Source organism: Puma concolor, chromosome E4, assembly GCF_028749965.1.
Source record: "Puma concolor isolate L17-30 chromosome E4, mPumCon1.1.hap2, whole genome shotgun sequence".
In the NCBI taxonomy this organism is placed as follows: domain Eukaryota; kingdom Metazoa; phylum Chordata; class Mammalia; order Carnivora; family Felidae; genus Puma; species Puma concolor.
The window spans coordinates 12554075-12579277 of NC_141683.1; the positions used below are offsets into that span (position 1 = coordinate 12554075).

General features: G+C 37.9%; 1 protein-coding gene across 3 annotated transcripts in view; it reads left to right on the top strand.

Annotated features, from left to right (window-relative positions):
- Positions 1-25203, top strand: part of EPRS1 (glutamyl-prolyl-tRNA synthetase 1) — a 72097-nt gene that overhangs the window by 44445 nt on the left and 2449 nt on the right. For all 3 annotated transcript variants that reach the window (XM_086693540.1, XM_025927810.2, XM_086693541.1), the window contains 12 exons: positions 5432-5665; positions 6704-6966; positions 9042-9093; positions 9990-10199; positions 10631-10703; positions 12207-12286; positions 12518-12619; positions 13648-13803; positions 14287-14484; positions 14939-15112; positions 19747-19907; positions 22274-22352. In XM_086693540.1, the coding sequence (XP_086549666.1) occupies positions 5432-5665; positions 6704-6966; positions 9042-9093; positions 9990-10199; positions 10631-10703; positions 12207-12286; positions 12518-12619; positions 13648-13803; positions 14287-14484; positions 14939-15112; positions 19747-19907; positions 22274-22352 (1782 nt within the window). The remainder of the gene's footprint in view (positions 1-5431; positions 5666-6703; positions 6967-9041; positions 9094-9989; positions 10200-10630; positions 10704-12206; positions 12287-12517; positions 12620-13647; positions 13804-14286; positions 14485-14938; positions 15113-19746; positions 19908-22273; positions 22353-25203) is intronic.

The following is a 25203-nucleotide window of genomic DNA, read 5'->3' on the forward strand; positions in this document are numbered from 1 at the left end:
TAGGTGCTTTTTGATCATGGTGACTGTGATACTGAAATTAAGCTGACTTTAGTTTAACCTTGTTTTAATTGAATGCTTAAAATGCACCATAGCAGTGTTTTAAAATACTGCTTGTGTTTTTTCTTCTCTAAATGCTAACAGTGGCACATAGTGCTCTTTCCTGTTCCAGAGAATTGGCCCAGTTGCTAGGAACGGACGGTGTTATTTAGACCACATCTGGCACTGTGGACTACACACTGGTGCTGTTCTTGCATTGACTCCTCCCCACAGCTTTGTTCAAGAGTGTGCAGATAATGCTCCCTTTTTTATTGGCTCGTTTTAGTAACCAGTAAGAAACTGGATCTGAAAGTAACTTCCTGAAGTTTACAAAGCCTGGATTCTAATTTGGCAGTCAGATTCCAAGTTATTTCCCTTTAGAGGTGATGGCAGTGGTGTATTGCATTAGGAACACTAGAGAGTTCTGGTTTTACCAGTTTATTAATTTATTAAGCAAGTCCGTACACATTTTACATTAATAACTTGTCTAACCCTTTTAATTCCATTTCCTACAAAAGTAGTTCTTCTGTTAAGTCATGTTCAGTGGCTAAGTAAGCGATAGTTACAAGCTCCAATTAGACTTTTCTTTTTCTGTTCCATCCATCTGTTCTCCTTCCCCGCCTCCCTCCCCCCACTTGAGGATCAGATACGTGATTCTGTGTAGGAACTTATAAGCATAAAGGCAGAGTATAAGCAACGGGTAGGCAAGGAATGAAAACCTGGAAGAACCTACCTTCAGTTTCTCCTTCAAGTCCACCTTCTGCTCTTTTCCTTTCTCTCCTGCTCAGTAGGTTGTTACAAAACAGTGGATCAGGCAGATACAGTGCGAGTTGCATGTTTGAGAATACACCAAAGATAAAATAATTCTGCATGCTGAGTTATTTAAAAATGGAAGTCACTTTTCAGATTTGAAATACTAACTTTTAAAGCTCTAAAGTTATAGCTTCAAAAAATAAAACTTTGATAAATATTAAAACACATTTCTTTAATTTGAAATCTAAATGAATGCAGTTTGAACATGAAATTACAGTGTTGCTTGAAATGAGAGTCAGAAAATTAAGGGCTTTATGGAATACTTAACAACACTTTAAACTCTGGGACCGGGTTTGGCAAACTGTAGTCTGCACCTGTGTTTTGTAAGTGAAATTTTACTGGGTCACAACCATGCTTTTTAGTTTACATATTGTCTAAGGCTGCTTATGGGCTATAATTGCAGAGTTGAGTGGTTATGACAGACTCTCAAAAACCTACACTATTTTTTATTGACCTGGCCCTTTATTGGAAAGTCAGCTGACCCATCTCTTAGAGGACAGAGTTTTGAGAAGCTTTATGGTAATGACTTTTTTAATTGAAATAATAAATGGCAGCAAAATCAAATGATTATCATGTTAAATAAAAACAATTTAGGGGCACCTGGGTGACTCAGTTGGTTAAATGTCCGACTTTATCTCAGGTTATGATCTCACAGTTTGTGGGTTCAAGCCCACATTGGGCTGGCTGCTGTCAGCACAGACCTCCTGTCTTGGATCCTTTGTCCTCCTCTCTCTCTACCCCTCCCCTGCCCATGCTCTCTCTCTCAAAAATAAAAGAAAAACTTAAAAAAAACAAAAACAATTCACAGTTGTTTCATCTTGTCATTGACAGCCTCTTTTTGTCCGATCCCGTCCCAGTGGACAGATGTTGATCATCTTCTACTTCTGCACTTACAGCATTTCAGTTCATGGCATGTTTTTTATGCCCCCAGTAATTCATCTTCAATATCCCACCCATCTGTGCTCTTTTATATTTTACACCAGTGTTTGTGGTTTTAAAACCCAAATCATAGCTTATCTGTATTTAGCTTAAGGAAAGGAAACCCCATCGTTCTACCCCTTTGTCTGGTAAACAGGCTATTCCTAGGAAACCACTGCCCCTCACCCCTACCCCAAATAGCCTTAAGAATTCTAAGGCCAAAAAATAAAGATTGAAGGGGGAGAATATAAGAAGAAACGAACCCATCCTTTTTCTTGACAGATTTTGAGCTTCTTGTTTAGGATTTGTATGTGGTGGGTTTCTGCTATATCTGTATTTGGTACTTGATGCAAACTTGCTTTTTGCTCTAAACAAGTATAAAACCATCCATCTTGGCTGTGAGACCGGACACTTCACAAGACTGACTACAGCTTAGGGATCTTCTAGGAAAATCTGAGGAGTTTGTATTGATTGATTTGTGTCAGAGAAAAGTAGCAGATACATTGTGATTTAGGTAAATGAACTATTAGCTGAGAAACAGCAGAACAGGTGTTCCAACCCGACTCTAGTCTGGGTCCTCTGTTATGCTGGATTGGCTCCTGGGATTGGGGTTCCATAATTGGGCTGGCTGGGATTTCCTTACAAGGTTGGGATTTAAATAAATTTAAGTAGATTTAAATAAAATTTATTTAAGCTAAGTACAGGTTTCTAATTAGTTGACTTGGGAAAAAAAAGACCCTTCTTTGAAAACCTGTGAACTTTTAGTTCGCTGAATCTCCTAGCAGATTTTTTTGTATGAGACCGGTTTCATTTCTTTCTCTCCTCAACTTGGGAGGATTCCTGCTTTGGATTGTCATCTGTCCTCCCCCACCAATTGAGAATCTGCTTCCGGAGTCGTCATCACTGATGTGTGCAGGTGTAGCTCTCTCGAATTATGTTAGAAAGGAACAAAAAGTGGGAGAACGTTTATTACAGAGTTGGAAAAAAGTATTTTTTTAAAAAACTGTTTTCGCTGATAATTAAAGTGCTCAGGCCCTTTCGAAAGGTTCTGTTCTTAGACTTTTAAATTGGTAAAGTTCTAGGTTTTTCTTACTAGAGTTCTTTCGTTCCCCATGGAGAAAGGTTCCATCTAGTGGCTGCTGCCCACATGGCTGTTTGGGTACTTCTCAATCTGCACACAGCCCTATGAGTCAGCTCTCATCTGCAGATCGTGTTTACTTCCTCTAATTCCCATCTTAAACTTTTCACAGAAGTGTTCGTGTATAGGCTGTTCTTTCTCATTCATCTGCATCAACAATTATTTACTGAAAACTTTTCGTGTTTGATTTGGCACACGTTAGATAAGTTTAAAATGATCTTTGTCTACTAAGAACTTAAAATTATTAGCATACGCTTTGTAGGGTTCTATTGTTTACTCTTGTATGGAGTAGTACCATCCAATTTCCCTTTGTAAATGCCTCTTATTCCAGAAAACTAGAATATTAAAAGACATTTTTTCCTCATTGTAGGAGTCATCATCAAGTAAGAATCAAAGATATCTTTGGAAAATGCCGTTTTCGTGGCATGGCGGGAGTGAACGGGACACTTAGATCATTGTTTCATACCTTCTGTGATGCTTGGCAAACTGTGAGGGTCAAGATCACAGGCTCTAGAATAAACCCTAGATGAAATCCCGGCTCCACTGCCACTTAGTGTGTAACTTTGGGTAAGGTGCTTAGTCTTTCTAAGCTTTACTTCTTGTATAAAATGCGTCAGGGTTGTTTTGAGAAATAAAATGATCCACGTAAAGCACTAAGCATAACGTCTAGTGCGCAGTAAATAAATAGGCCATCAAATGATAGTGCTAATTTTTTTATATTGATAATTCTAATTCAAGAATCTTTAGATCCCTTCTAAGTCATCAGATAAAACTGCATAGGGAGTAGTATAATTTCACTGTTTTGAAAAATAACCTGAATAGAAAACTTAGTTACCCACAGTATTCCATTTCTCAGTTGGAGGGGATATAAGTATATATAATTTAGTCTATTTTTAGAATATCATATAATAATGAAGTGATGGACACGTTAGAATTTTCTTCTTTATAATATTTTGAATTGTAATCTTGCCCAACAAGATTTTGTTTTTCTTCATGAAGTGTGTGCCATTTGACTTCAGACTCTGGTCAATACTTGCTTATGGTGTAGATTGGAACTTCTTTCAAAGGCCTCTTTTTGTAGAAGTGGTTGCAGGAAAGTCCCTTAACTTTTTTCCCATTTTCTTTCTTTTAGCTGATGGAAGTTCCTTTTTCTTGCTTCTTTTATGTATCACTAAGTATGTCTTATTTCTTATGGACAGGTAGATTCTGCTGTGAAAATGCTTTTAACTTTTTTTTTTTTTTTTTAGTTTTAAGTTTATTTATTTATTTTGAGAGAGATCATGAGCAGAGAGAGAGGGAAAGAAGGAGAATCCCAAGCGGGCTCTGCATCACCAGTGTGGAGCCCAACATGGGGCACGAACTCGTGAACCGTCAGATCATGACCTGAGCCCAAACCAAAAGTCAGACGCTTAACTGACCGAGCCACCCAGGTGCCCCCAAAATGCTTTTAATTCTAAAGACAGAATGTAAGCAAGAGACAGGTCAGGGGTACAAATCAGGCAAGCTGCCGGCTTCTCTTTGTGTGATTTCTCCTCTTCTGTTTACTCCTTCTGTGTGGTACCGGGTGTGACAGACTCTACTTCAGTACCAAAACGTTGCATCATAAGTGACGAGGAAATGTCACTTGTTGATTCATAGATGCAAATTCTTTAAAGGTATCCCAGTGCTTCCTGTACGCCTTTGACCCCAGTTGTGGTAGTCTTCCTGGCTTCTGTTGTGTTGCTTTTAGCTGTCTGGAGCATTGTCATAATGTAGCCGTGAAGCTTGGCTAGGGTAATTTAGAGGCCCTTTTTCTCTCTGATTGATTGATGCCTTGCCTTTTCAGTGGTATCTTGGTCTGTGTTTAGACAGTACTACCGTTCAGGTAAGGCGTCCAGCTTGGGCCCTTTGCCTGTGTTGTCCTCTGCTGGCATCACAAGTGTCTCAGTTGGGCTGAGTGTTTCATTCTTTTTCATTCTGATTATGTTGAAATATCAAAGGATGATGTATATAGGTTAATGTCTAATTAAAACCTCAGCACACCTTCCCATTGTATTATAAATTTTTAAAAGAATAATGTAACTGTTCTTTACTTGGGCCCAAACTGGTTTGTTTTAATGCTGTATTTAGTGTTTGTTTACTAGGCTAATGAAAATAAGGTTTGTATAGCAAAGCCGTTGAGCTGATCTTTGTTCTGATTTTGTAAATGCTGACTCCACTATTTATAGACCCAGGGCTTGGACACTGCCAGTTTGCTTGGATATTCTATTATTTATTTATCTGTTTACATATGTAAAATGAGAAATTATGGTACTATATGTGTATGTGTGTTTACTTTTATGACTTGTATAGAGGATTATAATTTATGTTTTCAACCTTTTTTTTTAGCTTTGATCTGTTACTTTATGATTGAGCTCCTTTGTTGCTTGGGTTTCTCTGTGATTATTTATAGGAATACTTTGATAGAACAAATGATTTTTAATAATCATTGAAATTTTCAGAAATTTCACAAAGTTTCAAATAATTGTTTTTTGTCTTTCATTTCAGGCTAAAGTAAATGAAGCTGTAGAATGCTTACTCTCCCTGAAAGCTCAGTACAAGGAAAAAACTGGGAAGGAGTACATTCCTGGTCAGCCCCCATTATCTCAAAGTTCAGACTCAAGTGCAACCAACAGCTCCGAGCCTAGGGGTCCAGAAACACCAGAAGCCAAAGTTCTTTTTGACAAAGTAGCTTCTCAAGGAGAAGTAGTTCGAAAACTTAAAGCTGAAAAAGCTTCTAAGGTTCGTGGGATATTTAGTTTGTATTTTTGTTTTTTACATTACAGGCTATTTTCTTTGCCCAGAACACTTTCTGGCCCATCAAATCTAAGTTCTGCTCATGTATTTCAGTTCTCAATTCTGTGTAGTAGAGAAGCCTTCGCTGACCATTTCTCTCCCCAACTAGATTTGACTGGACAGTCTCTTATATAAGACTCTGCCTTTCTCTGGCATAGTACTTAAACCCTGTGTGTTTTAGCTGTTGGTTCAATTGTCCATTTCTCTCTAGGTTGTGAGATCCTGGAGAATAGGGCCCTAGACTCTAGCAGTGCCTGGCCCATTGTAGGCCCTTGATGTCTGCTCTTTGTTTTACTCATTCTCCTAAAGCTGAATCAGTCTCAGATGGCAGGTTTTATTTATTTTGAGCTCTGGTGTAGTTTGTGCTAATTATATTCACTTCCTAGGAGTAGGATTTTTTTTGGTACAGATTTGTGAGTGGGAAACAGTAAGTCATTACAGGTTTTGAAGTTTAACCAGTAGTACAGAAACTTGATTACTGTTATTTTTCTGATTGTGAAATGCTCAACATGTATAGTTTAATGGCTCCTAACTTAAATTGCAGTGGAGTGCTTGTTACACACTAGTGCTTTCTTACAGAACTTTCTCTGATGGCGGGCGTGTTGTGTAGCAGCTGTGTCCAGTACTGCAGTCACTAGCCGTGTGTCGCCATTGAAGACTTGAAATACGGCTGTTGTGACTGAAGAACTGAGTTTCAAATTTTATTTACTTCACATTTAAATAGCCGTGTGTGGCTGGTGACTGCCGTTCAGATAGTGCAGTTATAATACTGTTTTTCAGTCCCTCTTTTGCATAATTCTGTTCCTGTTTATCATATTTTTTTGTTCTTAGTAGTTAGCATATTTAATGTTCGCCACCCCTACCCTATTCCCCTCTACCTTTACTTGTGTTTTCAAATCTGCTTATGAAGCTTCGGAGATGGGTGCTTAGTCAGTGATTTGAATTAAATATTATCTTCTCTTTTCCTCTTTTGTTAAACTGAAGGAGCAGGTAGATACGGCTGTCCAAGAACTCCTTCAGCTGAAGGCACAGTACAGATCTCTGACAGGAGTGGAGTATAAGCCTGTCACTGCCACTGGGGCTGAGGACAAAGATAAGAGAAAGAAAGAAAAAGAAAATAAATCTGAAAAGCAGAATAAACCTCAGAAACAAAGTGATGGCCCAAAGAAAGACTCCTTAAAAAACCAAGGAAGTGGACTGTCATCAAGTGGAGCAGGAGAAGGGCAAGGGCCTAAGAAACAGACCAGGTATTAAAGCGTGGAAGCTTCAGTAGGAGTGAAGCAAAGCTTTGAATGAACTCAGCTCTTAAATGGCTTTTTTAAAAAACAAATTTTGCTTAGTTTAACTGTCACATGAGGTTGGAGAACGCTAGAAGTATAGTGCCAGCAGATAGCTATTGTCGATCTTCTGTTTATTTAAATAGGTAACAGATTCGTTTGCTTGGTTCAGGAATCTCAGAATATAAAAAGCTCAGTGAAGTCTCACTCTTACACTTTTTGTCCTTTCTTCCCAGTTTCTCCTACTGCCATAACGAGTTGGTAACCACAGCTAGTCTCTTCTGTAACCACTGACAGGTGTTCGTTTGGTCACACAGTAAAATCAAATATATATAAACAATCCTTTTTTCCTCCCTTTTAACACAATTGGTAGCCTGACAGTAGTCATTGCTTTTTACCTTAAGCAAATTTTTTGAATGAAAATCTTTTATGGAATGACAACATCATTCTCAATAGGATTTTAAATTTGGTTGGTTAAATACAAAACGAAGGTGTTTTAAAGACAAAACAGTGGCATAGATGGTGTTTCAGTATGTTCCAGTTCGTAGGAATAATGTGATGCCCCTGTCTGTAATCCCCATGGCAAAATTAGAGTGAACTTTGTGCCAGCTTCCTTTCATGGCTTAATAAAAGGAGAAAGCTGCCATTAGCAACTGCTATTGTGAGATCTTTTGGTTTTAGATTTGTTTAGCTGATTTTAAAATTCTGCCTCTTAGCTCTCACATCATACATGCAGTATCTCCTTAAACAGAATATAACGGTGGTTTTTCTTGCCTTTTGACTGGGTGGTCAGATTTATAGATTATAAAATAATAGAAGAGAGAACAGAATCTCTCACCTTTTACCTCTTTGTGAAAGGGTCAGGTTTCATGTAGGCATCTTGTTGAGCTGTGTCAAAAGTGAAACAGCAGAGAAGTCAAATATAAATACATTAAGATTTTAAGCCAGTAAGCTTTGTTGGTAACTCTAAAACGTAACTAATGGGTGAATTTTCCTATGTGGATCATAAGCCACAGTGCTTGAATAATTACTGATGTTCCAAGAAAAGGATTCTCATCTGGAATAGTCTTTTTTTTTTTTTTTTTTTTTTTTTTTTTAATCACAGATCTAACTTATTTTAGAAGCATCTGTGCAACTTTTTTTTTTTTTAAACATTGATTTATTTTTGAGAGAGACAGCATGAGCAGGGGAGGGGTAGAGAGAGAGGCAGACACAGAATCCAAAGCAGGCTCCAGGCTCTGAGCTGTCAGCACAGAGCCTGACTCGGGGCTCAAACCCACAAACTGCGAGATCATGACCTGAGCTGAAGTCAGATGCTTAACCAACTGAGCCACCCAGGCACCCCTGCAACTTTTATTTACTGCAATTAAAAGAAAAATTTGTAGGGACACCTGGGTGGCTCTGTCCATTGAGTGTCCGACTCTTTGATTTCTGCTACGTCATGATCCCAGGGCCTTGGGATTGAGCCTCGTGTCAGGCTCCGTTCTGAGCTGGGAGCCTGCTTAAGAGTCTGTCTCCCTCTGCCTCTCTCCCCCACTCATGTGCTCTGTCTCTTTTAAAAAAAAAAAAAAAAAAATAGACCATGTAAAGCTTATTTATACACACACAGCTATTGGTTTTTATACTTTTTGTATGCTACTTTCAGTGGGACACTGATCTTGCTAATTATAATTTTTTTCTGGATTGAGGTTGGTCAAAGATTCTTCTTTTTAGTGAGAGAATCCCATGTAAGTAGATTCTTTATTACAGATACATTGCCTTATAAATTATAAAGGACTCTGTAAAAGAGATGTCTGCATTAAAATCATAGCTGTTCTTGGGCTTGACTTTCCTAGTTCTTTGTGGACAGTACCTTGCCACCTTTAAGAGATGGTGAAATTGTTTTCTAGGTTAAAAACTTTGTTTTGGGAATGAATATACAAGAGAGATACATATGGAAATAACTCATACTGAAGAGAAACTAATCTGTTTTGAGGCTTATTTTCATTCAACCTACAAGCAATTGATGAACGAAGGGATTCATATTTTATTTTTCATGCCTGCAGGTTGGGCCTTGAGGCAAAAAAAGAAGAAAATCTTGCAGATTGGTATTCTCAAGTGAGTATTTTATTCAGTTGATTTTTATGTTTTAAATTTCTCAAAGACTACATTGTATTTAGGTTCTAACGTTCAGACAAAGTAATAATGTGTAATGTCGTTAGTAATATATAGTATAGTCCTTTAACGTGTCCCAGTTTTCAAAGCATGTTCACATAAAGCATTGAATTGAGAAGTAGCCCTATGAGATAGTCATTATTCAAGGTTTTTTTTTTTTTTTTAACGTTTATTCATTTTTGAGAGACAGAGTGTGAGTGGGGGAGGAACAGAGAGAGAGAGACACAGATTCCAAAGCAGGCTCTAGACCCTGAGCTGTCAGCACAGAGCCCGAGGCAGGGCTTGAACTCACAAACCGTGAGATCATGACCTAGGCTGAGGTTGGATGCTTAACCGACTGAGCCACCCAGGCGCCCCATGGGGCATTTAGGCTTTAAAAAAATTTTTTTTAATGTTATTTATTTTTGAGAGAGACAGAGACAGAATGCGAGTGGGTTAGGGGCGGAGAGAGAGAGGGAGACGCAGAAGCAGGCCCCGGGCTCCGATCCGTCAGCACAGGACCCGACGCGGGGCTCGAACTCACGAACCACAAGATTATGACCCGAACCAAAGTGGGATGCCTAACCGATGGAGCCACCCAGGCGCCCTGTTGTTATTTTTTAATGGTGAGGTAAAGGGATTAATCCAAAGTCACAAAGATAGTAAACAGGAGAAGCAAGATTGGAATTCAGATCTTAAGAATTTAGGGCTTGGTGTTTCTCAGCCGAGGAAAGTCCATTTTACGGGCACAGTAACAGTGGAAGCCTTAAGATTTGAAGCTTGGTTATCATTCACTTGGCACTTGTAGTGTAATTTTGGTTTAATTTAGGCTTCACAGACTATATTTTTCTTTTAAAAAGGTCATCACAAAGTCAGAAATGATTGAATACTATGATGTAAGTGGCTGCTATATTCTCCGTCCCTGGGCATATTCCATTTGGGAATCCATCAAGGACTTTTTTGATGCTGAGATCAAGAAACTTGGTGTTGAAAACTGCTATTTCCCCATGTTTGTGTCTCAAGGTGCATTAGAGAAAGAGAAGACTCATGTTGCTGACTTTGCCCCTGAGGTAAGTCAGCTTGCTTTATTTATTTTTACAGTTTTCTCATCAACTCGAAAGTGTATTTTCAGTTTACACTTGAATGGTAATTTAAATGGCAAGTTACAACAACCAGTTTAGATAAATATACAGCCATTTTTAAAAGTGTGTATATATATATATATATATATATATATATATATATATATATATATATATATATATATATTTCTGTCTTCAGGGCAAGTTACAGTTCTTTTTGTTACATTAACTGGCTCTTACTTTTTGCTAAACATTTATAAGGACAGTAAGTGTCTACTTTTCTTACCATGAACAGCGGCAATTATTTTAACTTGCCTTAATTTCTCTAGCAAAAATTGAAGTAGAGATTTGCCTGCATTAGTGCTGTTTTTCTAACCTGCTGTTTAAAAAATGTGTGGAAAATGATTTTCTCTTCTTAGGTTGCTTGGGTTACACGATCTGGCAAAACAGAGTTGGCAGAACCAATTGCCGTTCGTCCTACTAGTGAAACAGGTGAGGACGGGCCTTGGAGCAGGAGGGCACTCACTGGGACACTAGAGGTGGCTTCTAGAGTCGAGTCTCAGTGTCTGTTCTGTGAGATTTATAATTCTTGTTGGCGGTACAGAGTTGAACGAATGTTGATAAAGGTGAATGTATACTGAGGTTACGTAGAATTTTATTCTGTGTGCAGTAGTCATTAGGACGAAGGTGGTTTTTTAAAAATAAAAAACACTAATCATTTTTTATTTGATGCTGTAACTTTTCAGAACTTGCCAAGAATTTGATTCTTGGAATATTTTTTTAATGTTTATTTATTTATTTTGAGAGAGAGTATGAGCAGGGGAGGGGCAGAGAGGGGGAGAGAGAGAATCCCAAGCAGGGTCCTCACTGTCAGTCCGGAGCCCGACATGGGACCTGAACCCACGAACCATGAGGTCATGACCTGAGCCAGAATCAAGAGTCCGACACTTAACCGACTGAGCCACCCATGCGCCTCTCTTGGAATTGATAATAAACTTGCAAGCACTAATGTTTTATGCCATATTTTCTTAGGAATTTTTAGTCATTTTAACACGACATTCATATTTGTATAGGTTTTTATAGGTTCCTAAGTGACTTCATTCCATGGTGTGTTATTCTTAAAGTAGTGAGTGGGAGAAGTGGAGGCAGTTGTTGTCTCAGTTGTGGAGGTAAAAAGAGGTCTCTGAGGTTGAGTGGTTTTTCTAAAGTTACATGTAGTGAGTAGGAGTGCCACTTGGAGGTTTTGAGTTTTGGGGCTTGTCAGTGTTTTGCGAAGTGATTATCCATCTTTAGAATGAGGGATTGTTTGCTCTTTATTTCATACTTCTAGGGATAACTCTTGTATAATATAAGGATGCATTATTGAAATTATGACCCCAACTGTTTTCAGATAGGCAGAGTTTTATTTTAGGAATTATAGGTAGTCGTGAGTACCTATAATAAGACCGACACCTTCCCTTAAATTAGCAGTTCATGATAAGAGCTTCCATACTTTGGATAGATGCATTGAATAGGTTTACTCTAAATAGATAAAATCTAACTTGCTGGATTCAGCAAGTTATTTAACTTCTCTATGCTCAGATTCTGCATCTTTAATGATGAGATTCAAGTATCTACTTTGTGGATTGAATGAGAATTGAACAGTATAATGATGCAAAGAACATGACATAGAACACGATATATACCCTAAGATCTTCACTTAGTGTTTTTGAAAATAAAACAGCTGAAAAGCAGTCAACTTTAATGTCAAATGTAAATCCCAATGTAAAAAGAACATAAAATAAGGTCAAGTTTAGATAGATTTTCTTGACTAATCCGCTTTATGCAAAATACAACAATACCTTTTACTTACCATTACATACGTCAGATACACATTTACACAAACATCATTTTAATTTCTGGTAATTATGTTGTTGGTGTAACTGTTAGCAGCCTTCAAAGAGAAACAAAATCTTCAGTGATTAACTCTGCCTGTATTTGCCTGTATCTTTTCAGTAATGTATCCTGCGTATGCAAAATGGGTGCAGTCACACAGAGACCTGCCCATCAGGCTCAATCAGTGGTGTAATGTCGTGGTAGGTACACACTCTTTCTTCTATTCCTTCATTCTTCTTCTTACTCATTTTTTTAAAGCACATTTTGTTTCTCCTGATTTTTATATTCAAGGGATTGGGAGAATGGAAGTATTTTTTTTTTATTACAGTTATGGATTACAATTATGATTTCTGATTACTTACCACATGAAATTGTTAATAAAAATTGAAATGCTCTCCATAATGATGAAATTATATTCCTGCCTCTTCCAGCGTTGGGAGTTCAAACATCCTCAACCTTTCCTACGTACTCGTGAATTCCTTTGGCAGGAAGGGCACAGTGCATTTGCTACATTTGAAGAAGCAGCAGAAGAGGTATAAAAAGTTATCTTCCATATTAATTATGTTCCATTTCTTGGTCCAGGCTGTGCTTTTATTTTCCCCCAGCTGTAAGTAATACAGTGCTATCTGTTTGTATAGAAATCATTCAACAAATAAATATAAGTTGAAATATAATCTGGTCTCAAAATAACTTTAAAAGATAATTTCCTGGTATAATTGTTTTGTTACTTAAAATTTATGTATTACTTTTAAAAGAAAAAAAAGCAAGTTATTTACTTATTTATTTAGAGAACACGAGTGGGGGAGGGCCAAAGAGAGAGGGAGAGAGAGAGAATCCCAAGGAGGGTCGGTGCTGTCACATGGCGTCCAACGTGGGGCTTGATCTCACGATCTGCAAGATCATGACCTCAGTGGAAATCAAGAGTCAGATGCTTGACCAGCTAGCCACTCAGGCAGCCCTTATATTTTCAAATGAAAGTATTTTTGGACTTCCATGTATAGAGGAAATTATAATCCCAGGGGTGAAATTAATTATTCTTCAGAAGATTTTCACCCTGGTTACTATATATTTTTTTATATCTTTCATAAATGTTTCTTTTTATTTTTTTTTAATTTTTAAAAAATTTATGTTTATTTTTGAGAGAGACAGACAACATGAACAGGAGAGGGTCAGAGAGAGAGACGGAGACCCAAATCTGAAGCAGGCTCCAGGGTCTGAGCTGTCAGCACAGAGCTCGACGCGGGGCTCGAACCCACGAACTGTGAGATCATGACCTGAGCTGAAGTTGGAAGCTTTAGCCACCCAGTGCCCCTATTTTTCTTGTATTCTAAACTTATGAACATTTAAAAAAATTATTCAGTTTCTTTTACACTACTTGGTTGAATGTTTTTCCATAATAAATACACACTAGCTGCTTTAGCCTTCCCATAAAAAAAAGGTATTTATTGTTTGAGATGCTTGTTCCACCACATTTAGTTTTAAATAGTACAGTTTTATAGAGCGTTAAGAAATAAATACACCATGAATTTTGATCGCTTTCACATTTAAAATGTTGTTACAGGTCTTGCAGATACTTGACTTATATGCTCAGGTGTACGAAGAGCTCCTGGCAATTCCTGTTGTAAAAGGCAGAAAGACTGAAAAAGAAAAATTTGCAGGAGGAGACTATACAACTACCGTAGAAGCATTTATATCTGCTAGTGGAAGAGCCATCCAGGTATCAGCAAAGTGTGCAGGCGGTTCATAGGGACTATGAGCATAGCCTCTGGGCACATCCAACAGACTGCAAGTCGTCAGAGAAGTAGACCATTTTCAAACAAATCAGTACATTTCATGTGCTTCCTAGACCATATAATTTCAGGCTTCTCTGTCCCATTCTTCTCTAAATCTCTGAGGTCACTTAGTTAAGCAAAGGCTTGTATCCTGAATTACCAAAGCACGGATTCTTTTTTAGCCTTTGTAGTTGAAATTAATCCTATGAAAGGGACTGCTCCCAGCAAATACACTTCTGTAGTGTTTTTTTGACTAATCCTAGTCTCTTTGTTGTATCATTTATGCTTTAAGAATTTACTTAATATAAAAAAATCAAGGAAGCTAAGTTTATATATCTAGTGTCATTTTGGGTGTGTGATCTTATAGAAATCATTTTCAGAGGCATGATTGGGGTTATTAAAATTAAAGCTTATATTTCTATTTTTAGGGAGCAACATCACATCATTTAGGGCAGAATTTTTCCAAAATGTTTGAAATTATTTTTGAAGATCCAAAGACACCAGGAGAGAAGCAGTTTGCCTATCAGAACTCCTGGGGCCTGACAACTCGCACTATTGGTGTTATGACCATGGTTCATGGGGACAACATGGGCTTAGTATTACCACCCCGTGTAGCTTGTATTCAGGTAAGGAAAATATTTCTGCTTATCATTCCTTTTATAAAATACAAGCCCTGTTTACTAAATTAGGAAATTTGAAAGGGTGATTTTCTGAGTATCATTCAGGTAGATTTTGCTAATATAGAAACAACATAGAGTATGATCTGTTAGTATTGTGTAACTACGTGCTCTTAATTTTTAGCTGCTTTTTAGGTAAAACTCTTTCAGAAATCATTTTTTGAAATGACTTACAATAGGTTTAATGAAATATAGTAGGTCAAGTAAAAATGCATTTAGCATAGAAAAGTAATGCAGCTGAGTGCTACATGTTCAGTGGAGATGAGAAATCACATAAGTTGATCCGTGTTAAAATTTATAGTCCCTAGTTGGTTTTGACATCTGGGTGTCCCGCAGTGGTAAGACTTCATTACCTTTGTACACTGTTTCTTTGTATAAATTTGTGACATTGTGCTGGTTCTAGGTGGTGGTTATTCCTTGTGGCATTACAAATGCACTTTCTGAAGAAGACCGAGATGCTCTGATTGCGAAATGCAATGATTATCGAAGGCGGTTACTGAGTGTTAATATTCGAGTTAGAGTTGATTTGCGAGATAACTATTCTCCAGGTTGGAAGTTCAACCACTGGGAGCTCAAGGTAAATTCTTCAGTTGTATCTTTCCCTTCCACACTCCCAGTTTGGAGTTAGAGCTTCTTTATGCATATGCTTTTGTGAGACATAAGGCTTCTCATTACATTTCTGTTTGGATAGTTGTTTTTTTCTTCTTCACTTAAACTTCAGTTAGACAAAGTCCAGATCTTTGTTATAGCGAGGGATACCTAAAGCTTACATATTTTCTAAATTTAAAATCTTTTCTGTGGAAGCTTATTTTTATTATGTTAGAATAAAAATGATCTTAAAGACCTTCTATATGATCAATAAACTTAAGACTGTTATACAAAAATGTTTACACCAAGAATTCGTATAATAATAAGCTATTTAAATATTTAAGCTATTTAAACAGTAAGACTGTCAGAATAATGGTGCATGGTTATCACCTAGCTGACATTGTAAAACATCAGAGATTATTATCGTATTTGGTTTTTCACACCACATTGTTTTTCAACACCAATTTGTTGGTTTTTATTTTGTATATTCAAGGCTAAATTCTGGCTTAATATTTTAATACGAATTTCATTTATTGCACATTGTCATTAGAATAATCTATATTGTTAATTCCATTTTGTAAACTTCTGGGATTTAACTTGATTTCATATGCTTTATTTAACAAGGGAATCATATTAGTTTTAGCAGTGAGGAGTCGAGAATTTATAAACTTACAATCCAGGAAACATGCGAGAAGATGTAGTGATACTGCAGCTGCAAGCTGGTCCCAAGTGTGGAAGCTCAGCAGTATGGGGATTATTTGGTGTGAACACACATAGGGTTCCCCAAATTGCTATTAATGGCTCAGTTTATTTTAACTGGCCCCTAAGGTAAATCTTCTGTGCTAAAAATTAGTAGTTATATTCATTCTGCTTCCCTTCTGTGTAAAATGCTTTTTCCTTTACTTACTCTCCTACGTTTAATGAAGACTTTAAAGATAAATGTTTTCTCTGCATAACTTGCCTTTAAGTGCAGTGTTTTTTGCTTACTTAGAAGTAACTGTTGTGTGATTCTGGTGGCAGCTCGTCTGAGCCCGTGAGTACTTAGAGGAGAGACTTACTCTTTGCTGCTGGCTGGATTGAAAGGGGAAAAAAGGCATCCATATTCACTTCTCCCTTCTGTGTTGTTCCCCTTTCATCTCCCTTCTTCTCTTAGAACCGACTTGACTTTGTCCCCGTCACTCTTCTTTTTCATATCCTGCTGAACCTGTACCGTGAAGGGGACCTCTTAGTAGGAGTTGGCTCTCCCACAGCTTCCTTGTCTACAGTTCGCAGGAAAGAAAACAAAGCCCCTGTGTTCCAAACATGATTCCAAAAACTAAGGAACACCAAGAGAGTTCTCCAGTTAATGAAAAGTATTGACGGCACTTTTTAATGCCATTTTAATCTCCGTTTAGTCCTAGAATTCCTGAGAAAAGAAAGTATTGAAAGATCTAGATTCATACTCATTTGGTAGTAATTAATTTTATATAGAGAGGCGGTGGGGGTGGTGCGGGATATGTACTGTGAGACTCAGTTGAATAACTGGGGATACGGTTTGGTGGTGAGACCAGACCCTGCGACCCCCCACAACTTCCTTAATACCTCTTCCTGTAGTAGGAAAATAGAAAGGGGGAAAATAATATGAGTGAATTAAGTACTTTTCCTTTTACTGTGTTGGATCATGTTGTGTTGCTATTGAAAAGAAAAACAAGCAAACAGCCTTTTATGAGTAAATTCGTAACTTGTTACTTAGAAAAAACTATCAACAAAATCTATGCCTCTGCTATGGTTTGGCCTCAGATTATCTTTCTAGCTGTTATTTTTTGTTAACCTCCTTTCATACATCCTTGTCTCTGTTCTCAGACAGTCTCTTTTCCACCTCTATGTCTTTGTTTGTGCTATTTCTTCCACCTCGGTTGTAAAATTTGCTATCCTGAAACAATCATAAATTTTTTAAATGTGTTTTGTAATGTTTTAATTTATTTTTGAGAGAGAGAGAGAACAACAGAGCACGGGCAGGGGAGGGCCAGAGAGAGAGGGAGACACAGAATCCGAAGCAGGCTCTAGGTTCTGAGCTGTCAGCACAGAGCCCAACACGGGGCTCGAACTCACCAACCATGAGATCATGCCCTGAGCCGAAGTCAGACGCTTAACCGAGCCACCCAGGCACCCCAGACAGTCTCAGTTTTGTGACAAGCATGTATAGTACAAAAAATTAATTTTTCCTTCCTGAACCAGTTGAAAATAAGATTCTAGCCTGATGCCTCTTCACTCTATGAACACAAAATTGGAGAGTTAACATTGATCCATTACCAGTGAGTTTTTGAACCCCATCGAATTTTCTCAGTTGTCCCCTAGTGTCTTTCATAGCAGAAGGATCTGGTTCAAAACTGAGCTACATGTAGTTATCACATGTTGTTAGTCTTTTTTTACTCTGGAATAATTCCTTAGGCTTTTCTTTGATTATCACGATCTTGACACAGCACATTCCACATTCATCTTTTAATCAATTAAATAATACATATTTTTGTTTTTAAAAAAATTTTTTTGTGGAGCCATGGTTTCTCATGTCATTCAGTGGATTATAATCTATTACAATCAGTATTTTGAGGCTCAAAGTATCTTTGATGCGACTCATAAAATCCCTTAAAGCTGACTTTTGAGCATTTCCTTGCTGTCTGGTACTAGAATTAGTCGTATCACACAGAAGCCCTGGTTCTCTGAGCAGAGATGGTATTTCGTGCTGGATGCACTCATCACTTTTGAGCTGTCCCTCTTTCCAAACCTTCTCAGTAGACGGGGCTGCAGACTGGGGATGTGCACGCACACACGTGCGCGCGCGCGCGCGCACACACACACACACACACACACACACACACACACACACACACACACAAATTTACGTCTTTGTTTCTATATCTATGTAATTTGATAACCGGGAGTTCACATTAATACTTTCAATTCCAGTAAAAAAACAGGACTCATTCTAGTTTTCTCCCATTCCAGGTTTTCACTCCCTTCTCTGACAGTGAAACACCTAGCTCCAGTTATCCTTACTACCTTGATTTATTTGATCAGCCCCTCTGTATGCAACCAGTCTCTCTCTGCCTTTGCCACCCACTCCCCACGTGAATGCCCTTCCCATCCCACAAGGGTGGTGTCACTCCATGCCAGGCTCTTCTCAGGCCCTCTTGCCCCACTCAGGCTCTGACGCCCTGCCCTGGGCTGCCACGGTTCTCCTTATCCAGTATAGGATCCATCTATTGCTGTTAGTTGTCAGTGTCATTTTAGTTTCCTTTCATCAGGAGTAGTTCATCAGCCTTTCTTTGCCATTCATGAAATGGGCATTTTTGTAAATATAGGTCAGTTATTTCATAGAATGTTCCTCAGTTTTGATGAAATCCCTCATTAATTTTTGCCTTCTGTAGTAACGTTCTTCTCTCTTCCAGCTGAGGGTGGTCTCCCACTTCTGATTTTCTGTACCTACTGTTTGTATGCGTGCCTTATTTGCCTGGCAAATGGGAAGCTCCTGGAGGACAGGATCTGTTTTTTATCCCTCTTGTAAATCTCATTACACTCAACACTGTTACACATGCATGTACATTGGGTAAATAAAGGAAAACAATGAAATAATGTCATACTTAGTATACAACAATTTGATGGTGTTCATTATTTTATAAAATAAGTCTTCTCTAAAGGTAAATCATTTTTTTCTAGAATAACATTTAAAATTTTCCTGTGGCTTTGATTTGGAGGACTACTATCAGCAAAACCGTATATGTAGAGGTTGCCTAACTTAGATTTGAAAACCCCAAATTAGTTTTAGAGGCTCATTTACTCAAAAAAAAAAAAGTTTGAAAAAAAACCCTACTGTTTATCAGGTAAGGTACTCGACCCTAAAAATAAGGTTTCCCTGAGCCTTAGTCCCCTCCTGGAGCATTCATGAGGGTTGAACATTCACAGGCTTAAAGTTGCATTTAGTCCTTAAGCGTCTTTATAAAATCCAAAGGTATTGAATAGGGGAGTAGTTCCCAGAGTGTAGCCCCAGGACAAGCAGTGCCAGCATCACTTGAGAACTTGTGAGAAATATGAATCTTTAGGCCCCATTCCTGGGCCTAGTGTAATAAGAAATTCTGGGGGGCAGAGAATTTGCAGTCTTTGCTTTAACAAGCCTTCAGAGATTCTGCCGCACAGTAGAGTGTCCAGACCTGAGACCAACCAGAGTATACCACTGTGCCCCATAAGAGTCCCAGATGTGCCAAGGTATGCTAATCAGTGGTTTGGTGGCCTTAGGTTCAAGAAGCCTTCTCTGTTTACCAGCTCGTGCCACACAAATGTAACTTTCTGTGCATGCTGTCATTTGAGAAGAGTCAAGAATACTGATCTAGACAGCACTACCCTCCTGTTTCTCCATTAAACACTTTATTAGCTCAAAACCACTTGGGCACTACATCTTTTCTTAGGTTCATACGTTCTTATTGGAGATCACCTTCGTATCTTAGGAATATTGCCTGCTGCCTTTATTTGTTAATGCCTTTGATTTTGGGGTTTTTATGATTTATGGTAGATAAAGCCATGAAATAATTCTTTATCTTCGAGTGGAGACATGCATGTATCATTTTAAGTGTCTTTTTTGTTTTCTAGGGAGTTCCGATCAGACTTGAAGTTGGGCCACGTGATATGAAGAGCCGTCAGTTTGTAGCTGTCAGACGAGATACTGGAGAAAAGCTGACATTTGCTGATAATGAGGCTGAGACTAAACTTCAAGCTGTTTTGGAAGACATCCATGTGAACCTTTTTACAAAGTTAGTCCTTAGAATTGCTTTTGTCTCTGATCTTGAAATCCTGTTCAGCTTTTGAGAACTTACTGAGGGGTTTTTTGAGCGCCCCAACTGGAAGCCATCTTTCCCTCTGAGCTCCCATGGTTCTTCATTTACGTTTCTCTTTGTGTTTTTGACTGGTAGCATGACGATTTTTCCAAGAGCTTTCTGCTTAATAGGTTTGCAGCAGTGGCCTCTCTGTCCCATGGACTAATTGGGGTTAACTTTAGATGCAGGCTTTTATGACATATGAATTTGGGGGATTAAGGCACTGATTGTCACCTGTGTGGGTAGACATTAGCAGCAGCCAGGAGCTTTAAAAAATACCAGTGCCTAGAATCCTCCCTAGAAATATTAATTTAGTAGGTCTAGAGTGAGCTTGGCAGCTGTAGTATTAAAAGCTCCTCCCCACGTGATGATGACCTGTAGCCAAGGCTGAGAACCTTTCGATTGAGATTGTAGGTCCGGGATGAGAGGGAGCTTCAGGGCTGCCCTGACCTGTGGAGAGGGGTCTTCTAGAATCAGGGGTTTCAAGTCAGAGGCACTAGAAGACTGGTGCGTGTGTGTGGCGCCTTATTTTCTCTCCGACCCACCCGAGGCAGAGAGAAAGGCCCACTGCCCCTGGGGATGGAGGTTCAGTTTGGGGGAAGGTAGTGCCTGCATCTTGTTTATTCATATATCTTCTGATGCCTTGTGCCGGACTCATTAGGCTCCCATAAATCATGCATTTAAGGAAAGAACTAATTTTAGCTGTGGCATTGGTGCTTGCTTACGTTTTTGGACAAGTGGTTTCATTTCTCTGGGCTTGCTTGCCGTAAAATGGGAATGATAATGAGTCTCTTGACTTCAAGGATTTACTTAACCAGCTAATGAATAGTGCATTTGAAGTCCATCTGAACTCAGAACAGGTAATACTGTCAGAGGTGAAAGATCAGAAAGCTGCCTGTCTCTGTTGCTGCCATTTAATGCTGCTGTGCATTTGGGGGTGCCTGGGGGGCTCAGTTGGTTAAGTGTCTGACTTTGACTTGGGTTATAATCTCACAGTTTGTGAGTTCGAGCTCCGCATAGGACTCTCTGATGTCGGTGCAGAGCCCACCTCAGATCCTCTGTCCCAGTCTCTCTCTCTGCCCGTCCACTTGAGCACACGCACTCTCTCACTCAAAAATAAATAGAACATTAAAAAGTAAATAAGTAAGTAATGCATTTAGGACAGTGGTTCTTTTCTAGGGATTCTCTTCAGAGTCACCTGGGAACTTTGGGAACAGAAAGATACCTGAGCCTCACAGGTTTTAAGATAGATTCTGGTTATCTGTAGTATTAAAGTGTTCTCTCTGTGATTTCAGATGCACACGCCTGGTTGGAAAACTGCTTTAGTGGCTAAAAAGCAGTTTTTTCATTGGCATTTATTTTTATTCAGTAAATTTGTTAACAATGTAGGTTGCATAAAGGTGCATTTTTTTCCCCACCTAAGTCTTAAGCCTGGGAAGCGTGTATTCGTTTTTCTCGATCTCATTGGCTATAACTTACTCACATAAGCTTATCTCAATATGAAGAAGCCCACAGGAGGGGATTTGGTGGAGAGCTAGCAGGTACTGGCACAGAATTTAGACCTGAGAGTCAGAAAAGAAGTGTATGCTTTCTCTTTCTTTGTCACCACCCATGAGTGGTCTTCATGTATTGTGTGGCTTTGAATGTGGAAGAGAATAAATACTTATTTCCATTTCTAAATGTAGTTTAGAAGTACTTACAAGGGAGTTACGTAGTATACGATAACCGCTCGAATATTGTGTATTTATTGTTTTTCCTTTTTTAAAACATGCTCATGCCTTTGTGTTCGATTCTTACAATAATCCTATATGGTAGTTAGATTACTTGAGTATTTTTCCAGTTTTGTGGAAGGGAAAATTAAGACCAAAGAGGTTTAAAAAATGATACAGACTCTCATAGATGGTAGTGGTATAGACAGGAATAGAATGTTGGTGAGTAGAGATTTAATGGCAGTAACAAAAGTAATTAGAGCACCTGGCTGGCTCAGTGGGAGAGCCTGTGACTTGATCTCAGGGTCATGAGTTCAAGCCCCATGTTGAAGTGACTTAAATAAATCAAACTTAAAAAAAGTATTACCTGTTGTATGCTTTGGAAATTCCCCTTTCATTTACTGTTAATAGTAATACAGTGATGAGTTGACTGAGACTTACTGCGTGTTGCTGTTAGTGACAAAGTTGAGATTCAAATTGGTAAGTTCTCACTTCCAGGTAATTGCTCTTTTGTTAGATTATGCTTATGTTTTAAAGAAAACTTTGTCATATTTGTAAGAAAAAATATATTCTTTTTCAATTATGTTTTGATAGGGCTTCTGAAGATCTTAAGACTCATATGGTCGTGGCTAATACAATGGAAGACTTTCAGAAGATGCTAGATTCTGGGAAGGTAAGAGACTTCTGGAAAGTTTTGAATATAAAATATTTCAGTAATGGTATTTTAAGACTCACTGAATTTATGCATGATATTAATCCCTTTTATAAGGCCAGTCACGCAACAGGATTATATATTACTCCACATTTTATCCTGTTTTCCATTGGCTTTCCTAAAGCATTACAGCATTATATCATTTCTGGATAACACTGTGAACTGATTATGTAAAAACTTTTTCTCTCACTTTAAATACTGGCTAAACAGCATTCATTCTGTATGACCCTTAATTAATGTTTTAATTACTGAAGGTGTTTTTCATCTTGAATTAAGTTCCTGAAGTAAGCGTTAACATAATGTAATATTGAAATATAATGTGCATATTCCTAAAATAAGGTTAAAAATCCATGTCAAAATTTTCAATTCCCTGATCTTAATTGATTGAGCTTTTCTGAATAATAAGGGGGAAAATATTGCTTATGTCTAAGCCTGTTTTTCAAAATGAATGGGTACTTCACGCTCCTTTAAAAGACCTAGGTCTTTCTAATCAGGTAGGTACATAGTGGTTCTTTTGAATTTTATCAGTTTTATGTGTTGTGAGTATGCAGATGTTCCTAGCTGAAACTTCTCTAATTTTCAAAGAAAAGAGGTGTCCTGATTTGCACAATTAATTATTGCAATGAATCACTTGTGAACTTTAATATTCTGGTATTCATGCTTGATTTTACAACCAATCCTGTGTTCTCAGGTTATAAATGAGAAAACCATGGGCCAGAGTCTAAATGAATTACCCCGAGCTCTACAGAGGCAAACTTGGTCCTAAAATTTAGATGTCATTTTGACTAAGTTTAATGCACTTTCTTCTGTATATTTTTGTTCTTATGTATTATTTTTTTTAAGTTTATTTATTTTTAGAGAGAGCAAGAGCAGGGGAGGGACAGAGAGACAGGGTGAGAGAAAAACCCAAGCAGTCTTTGCTCTGTCAGTGCAGACCCTGATGCAGGGCTCCAACTCACAAACGGTGAGGTCATGCCCTGAGCCAAAATCTAGTGGGACACTTAACCGACTGAGTCACCCAGGCGCCCCAGGTCATAACCTCTTAATATGTCTTTTATTGCATGAACTGGGACAATGTGTTAATCTCTCTGGCTCTCAGTTTACTAATCTGTAAATGAATACAAGATAGATAATCTTAAAATCCCCTTCAGATCCATAATTCTTCAGTAGGTTTCTATTATTCTTGGTTTATTGCCTTTGTGATCTTCCACCTTTCTGGTTTCTGGAAGTTGTTACTTGATTCAGATTACGTACTTCTTTTTTTTAATTAAAAAAAAAATTTTTTTTTTAATGTTTATTTATTTTTGAGAGAGAGAGAGAGCTGGGAAGGGGCAGAGAGAGGGAGACACAGAATCCAAAGCAGGCCAGCACAGAGCCCTCTGAGCTGCCAGCACAGAGCCCGACGCGGGGCTCGAACTCATAAGCTGTGAGATCATGACCTGAGCCGAAGTCGGACGCTTAACCAACTGAGCCACCCAGGAGCCCCTCAGATTACATACTTCCGATAGAGGGCTAAAGATTCAGTGTTTATTTTTTCTTTCACTGTAATTCATTTATGATTTTATTTTTGTTCCATTAATTACTGAATTTTTTAAATTTCCTTTCTTGGGGTGCATGGGGGGGTGGCTCAGTTGGTTAAGCATCTGACTCTTGGTTTCAGCTCAGGTCATGATCTTACAGTTTGTGAGATCGAGCCCAGCGTCGGGCTCTGCTCTGAGAGTACAGGACCTGCTTGGGATTCTCTCTGTCCCTCTCCTGCTTGCTTTCTCTCTCTCTCTCTGTTTCTCTTAAAATAAACTTAAAAAAAAATAAAATAATGTTTCATTTATTATGGAAATATAGTAGTCACTTTTGCAGTCCAGTCTGGTAAAGACATTATGTAAGAGTTAATAAATCAATAGAGTAACTCTCAGTTAATCCATTGCTTTCAAAGAAAGGAATCTCAGCAGATATCAGTAGAGTCATATCTTTTATTCTAATATCAGATTAGAGATTTCAACATCTATTCTAAAGCACGAAGTGGGATGTTAGTTGTATGTCCAAAGAGCACGTAGAGATTAGATTTTGTTTCTTGTATCAGTAGCCAGTTCTATCCCCCACCTCCCCTCATGTTGGTCACCTTCTGTGTGTTGACTGACCGTCAAGCAACCTTTGAGGCTCTTGTAAATAAAACTGTATTTACTAGGTGGGGAGAAGGAGAAAGGGATCTTTGGAACTTGCATGTAGGTGAAAGTTTGATTTTCTACTCTTTGTTGGTATAAATGAAAAAAATTAGATCTGATTTATAGAACTTCAGTAAATTTTTTCAAAAGTATAATTAAATGAAAAACAAATGTTATTTATGTATAATTTTTTTAGTCTTGGTGTATGTTACTAATCTGTTGATCACCATGATTTTTGAGTATTGATATTTCTCGTCATTAACATTTTCTGCTTCAGAATTCAAGATATTATACATTGTGGAAAATTGTATCTTTTTAAAGCATATAGAAATAATAAAAAATAAAAGTTAAAAACTTTTCTGTGGTTGAATAAATAGGCTAAAAATATATATTTTCCTTTCATATTAATGAATTATATGCATAAATAGAAATTTCACGTCTTATCACCTACACTTTACTTTGAAGCTACAAAGAATTAAAACATGCATTTTTACAAAATTATCATTTATGAGTTTAAATAACTTCAGTTGAATTTTTCCATACTATGGCATTTTTTAAATTTTAAAAATTATTTTAGAAATCCCTTCTCAAGCCTCAGTAATTTTTTCTTAGGGAAAAAGAAAATAAGACCACTTACTGTAGAATTTGTT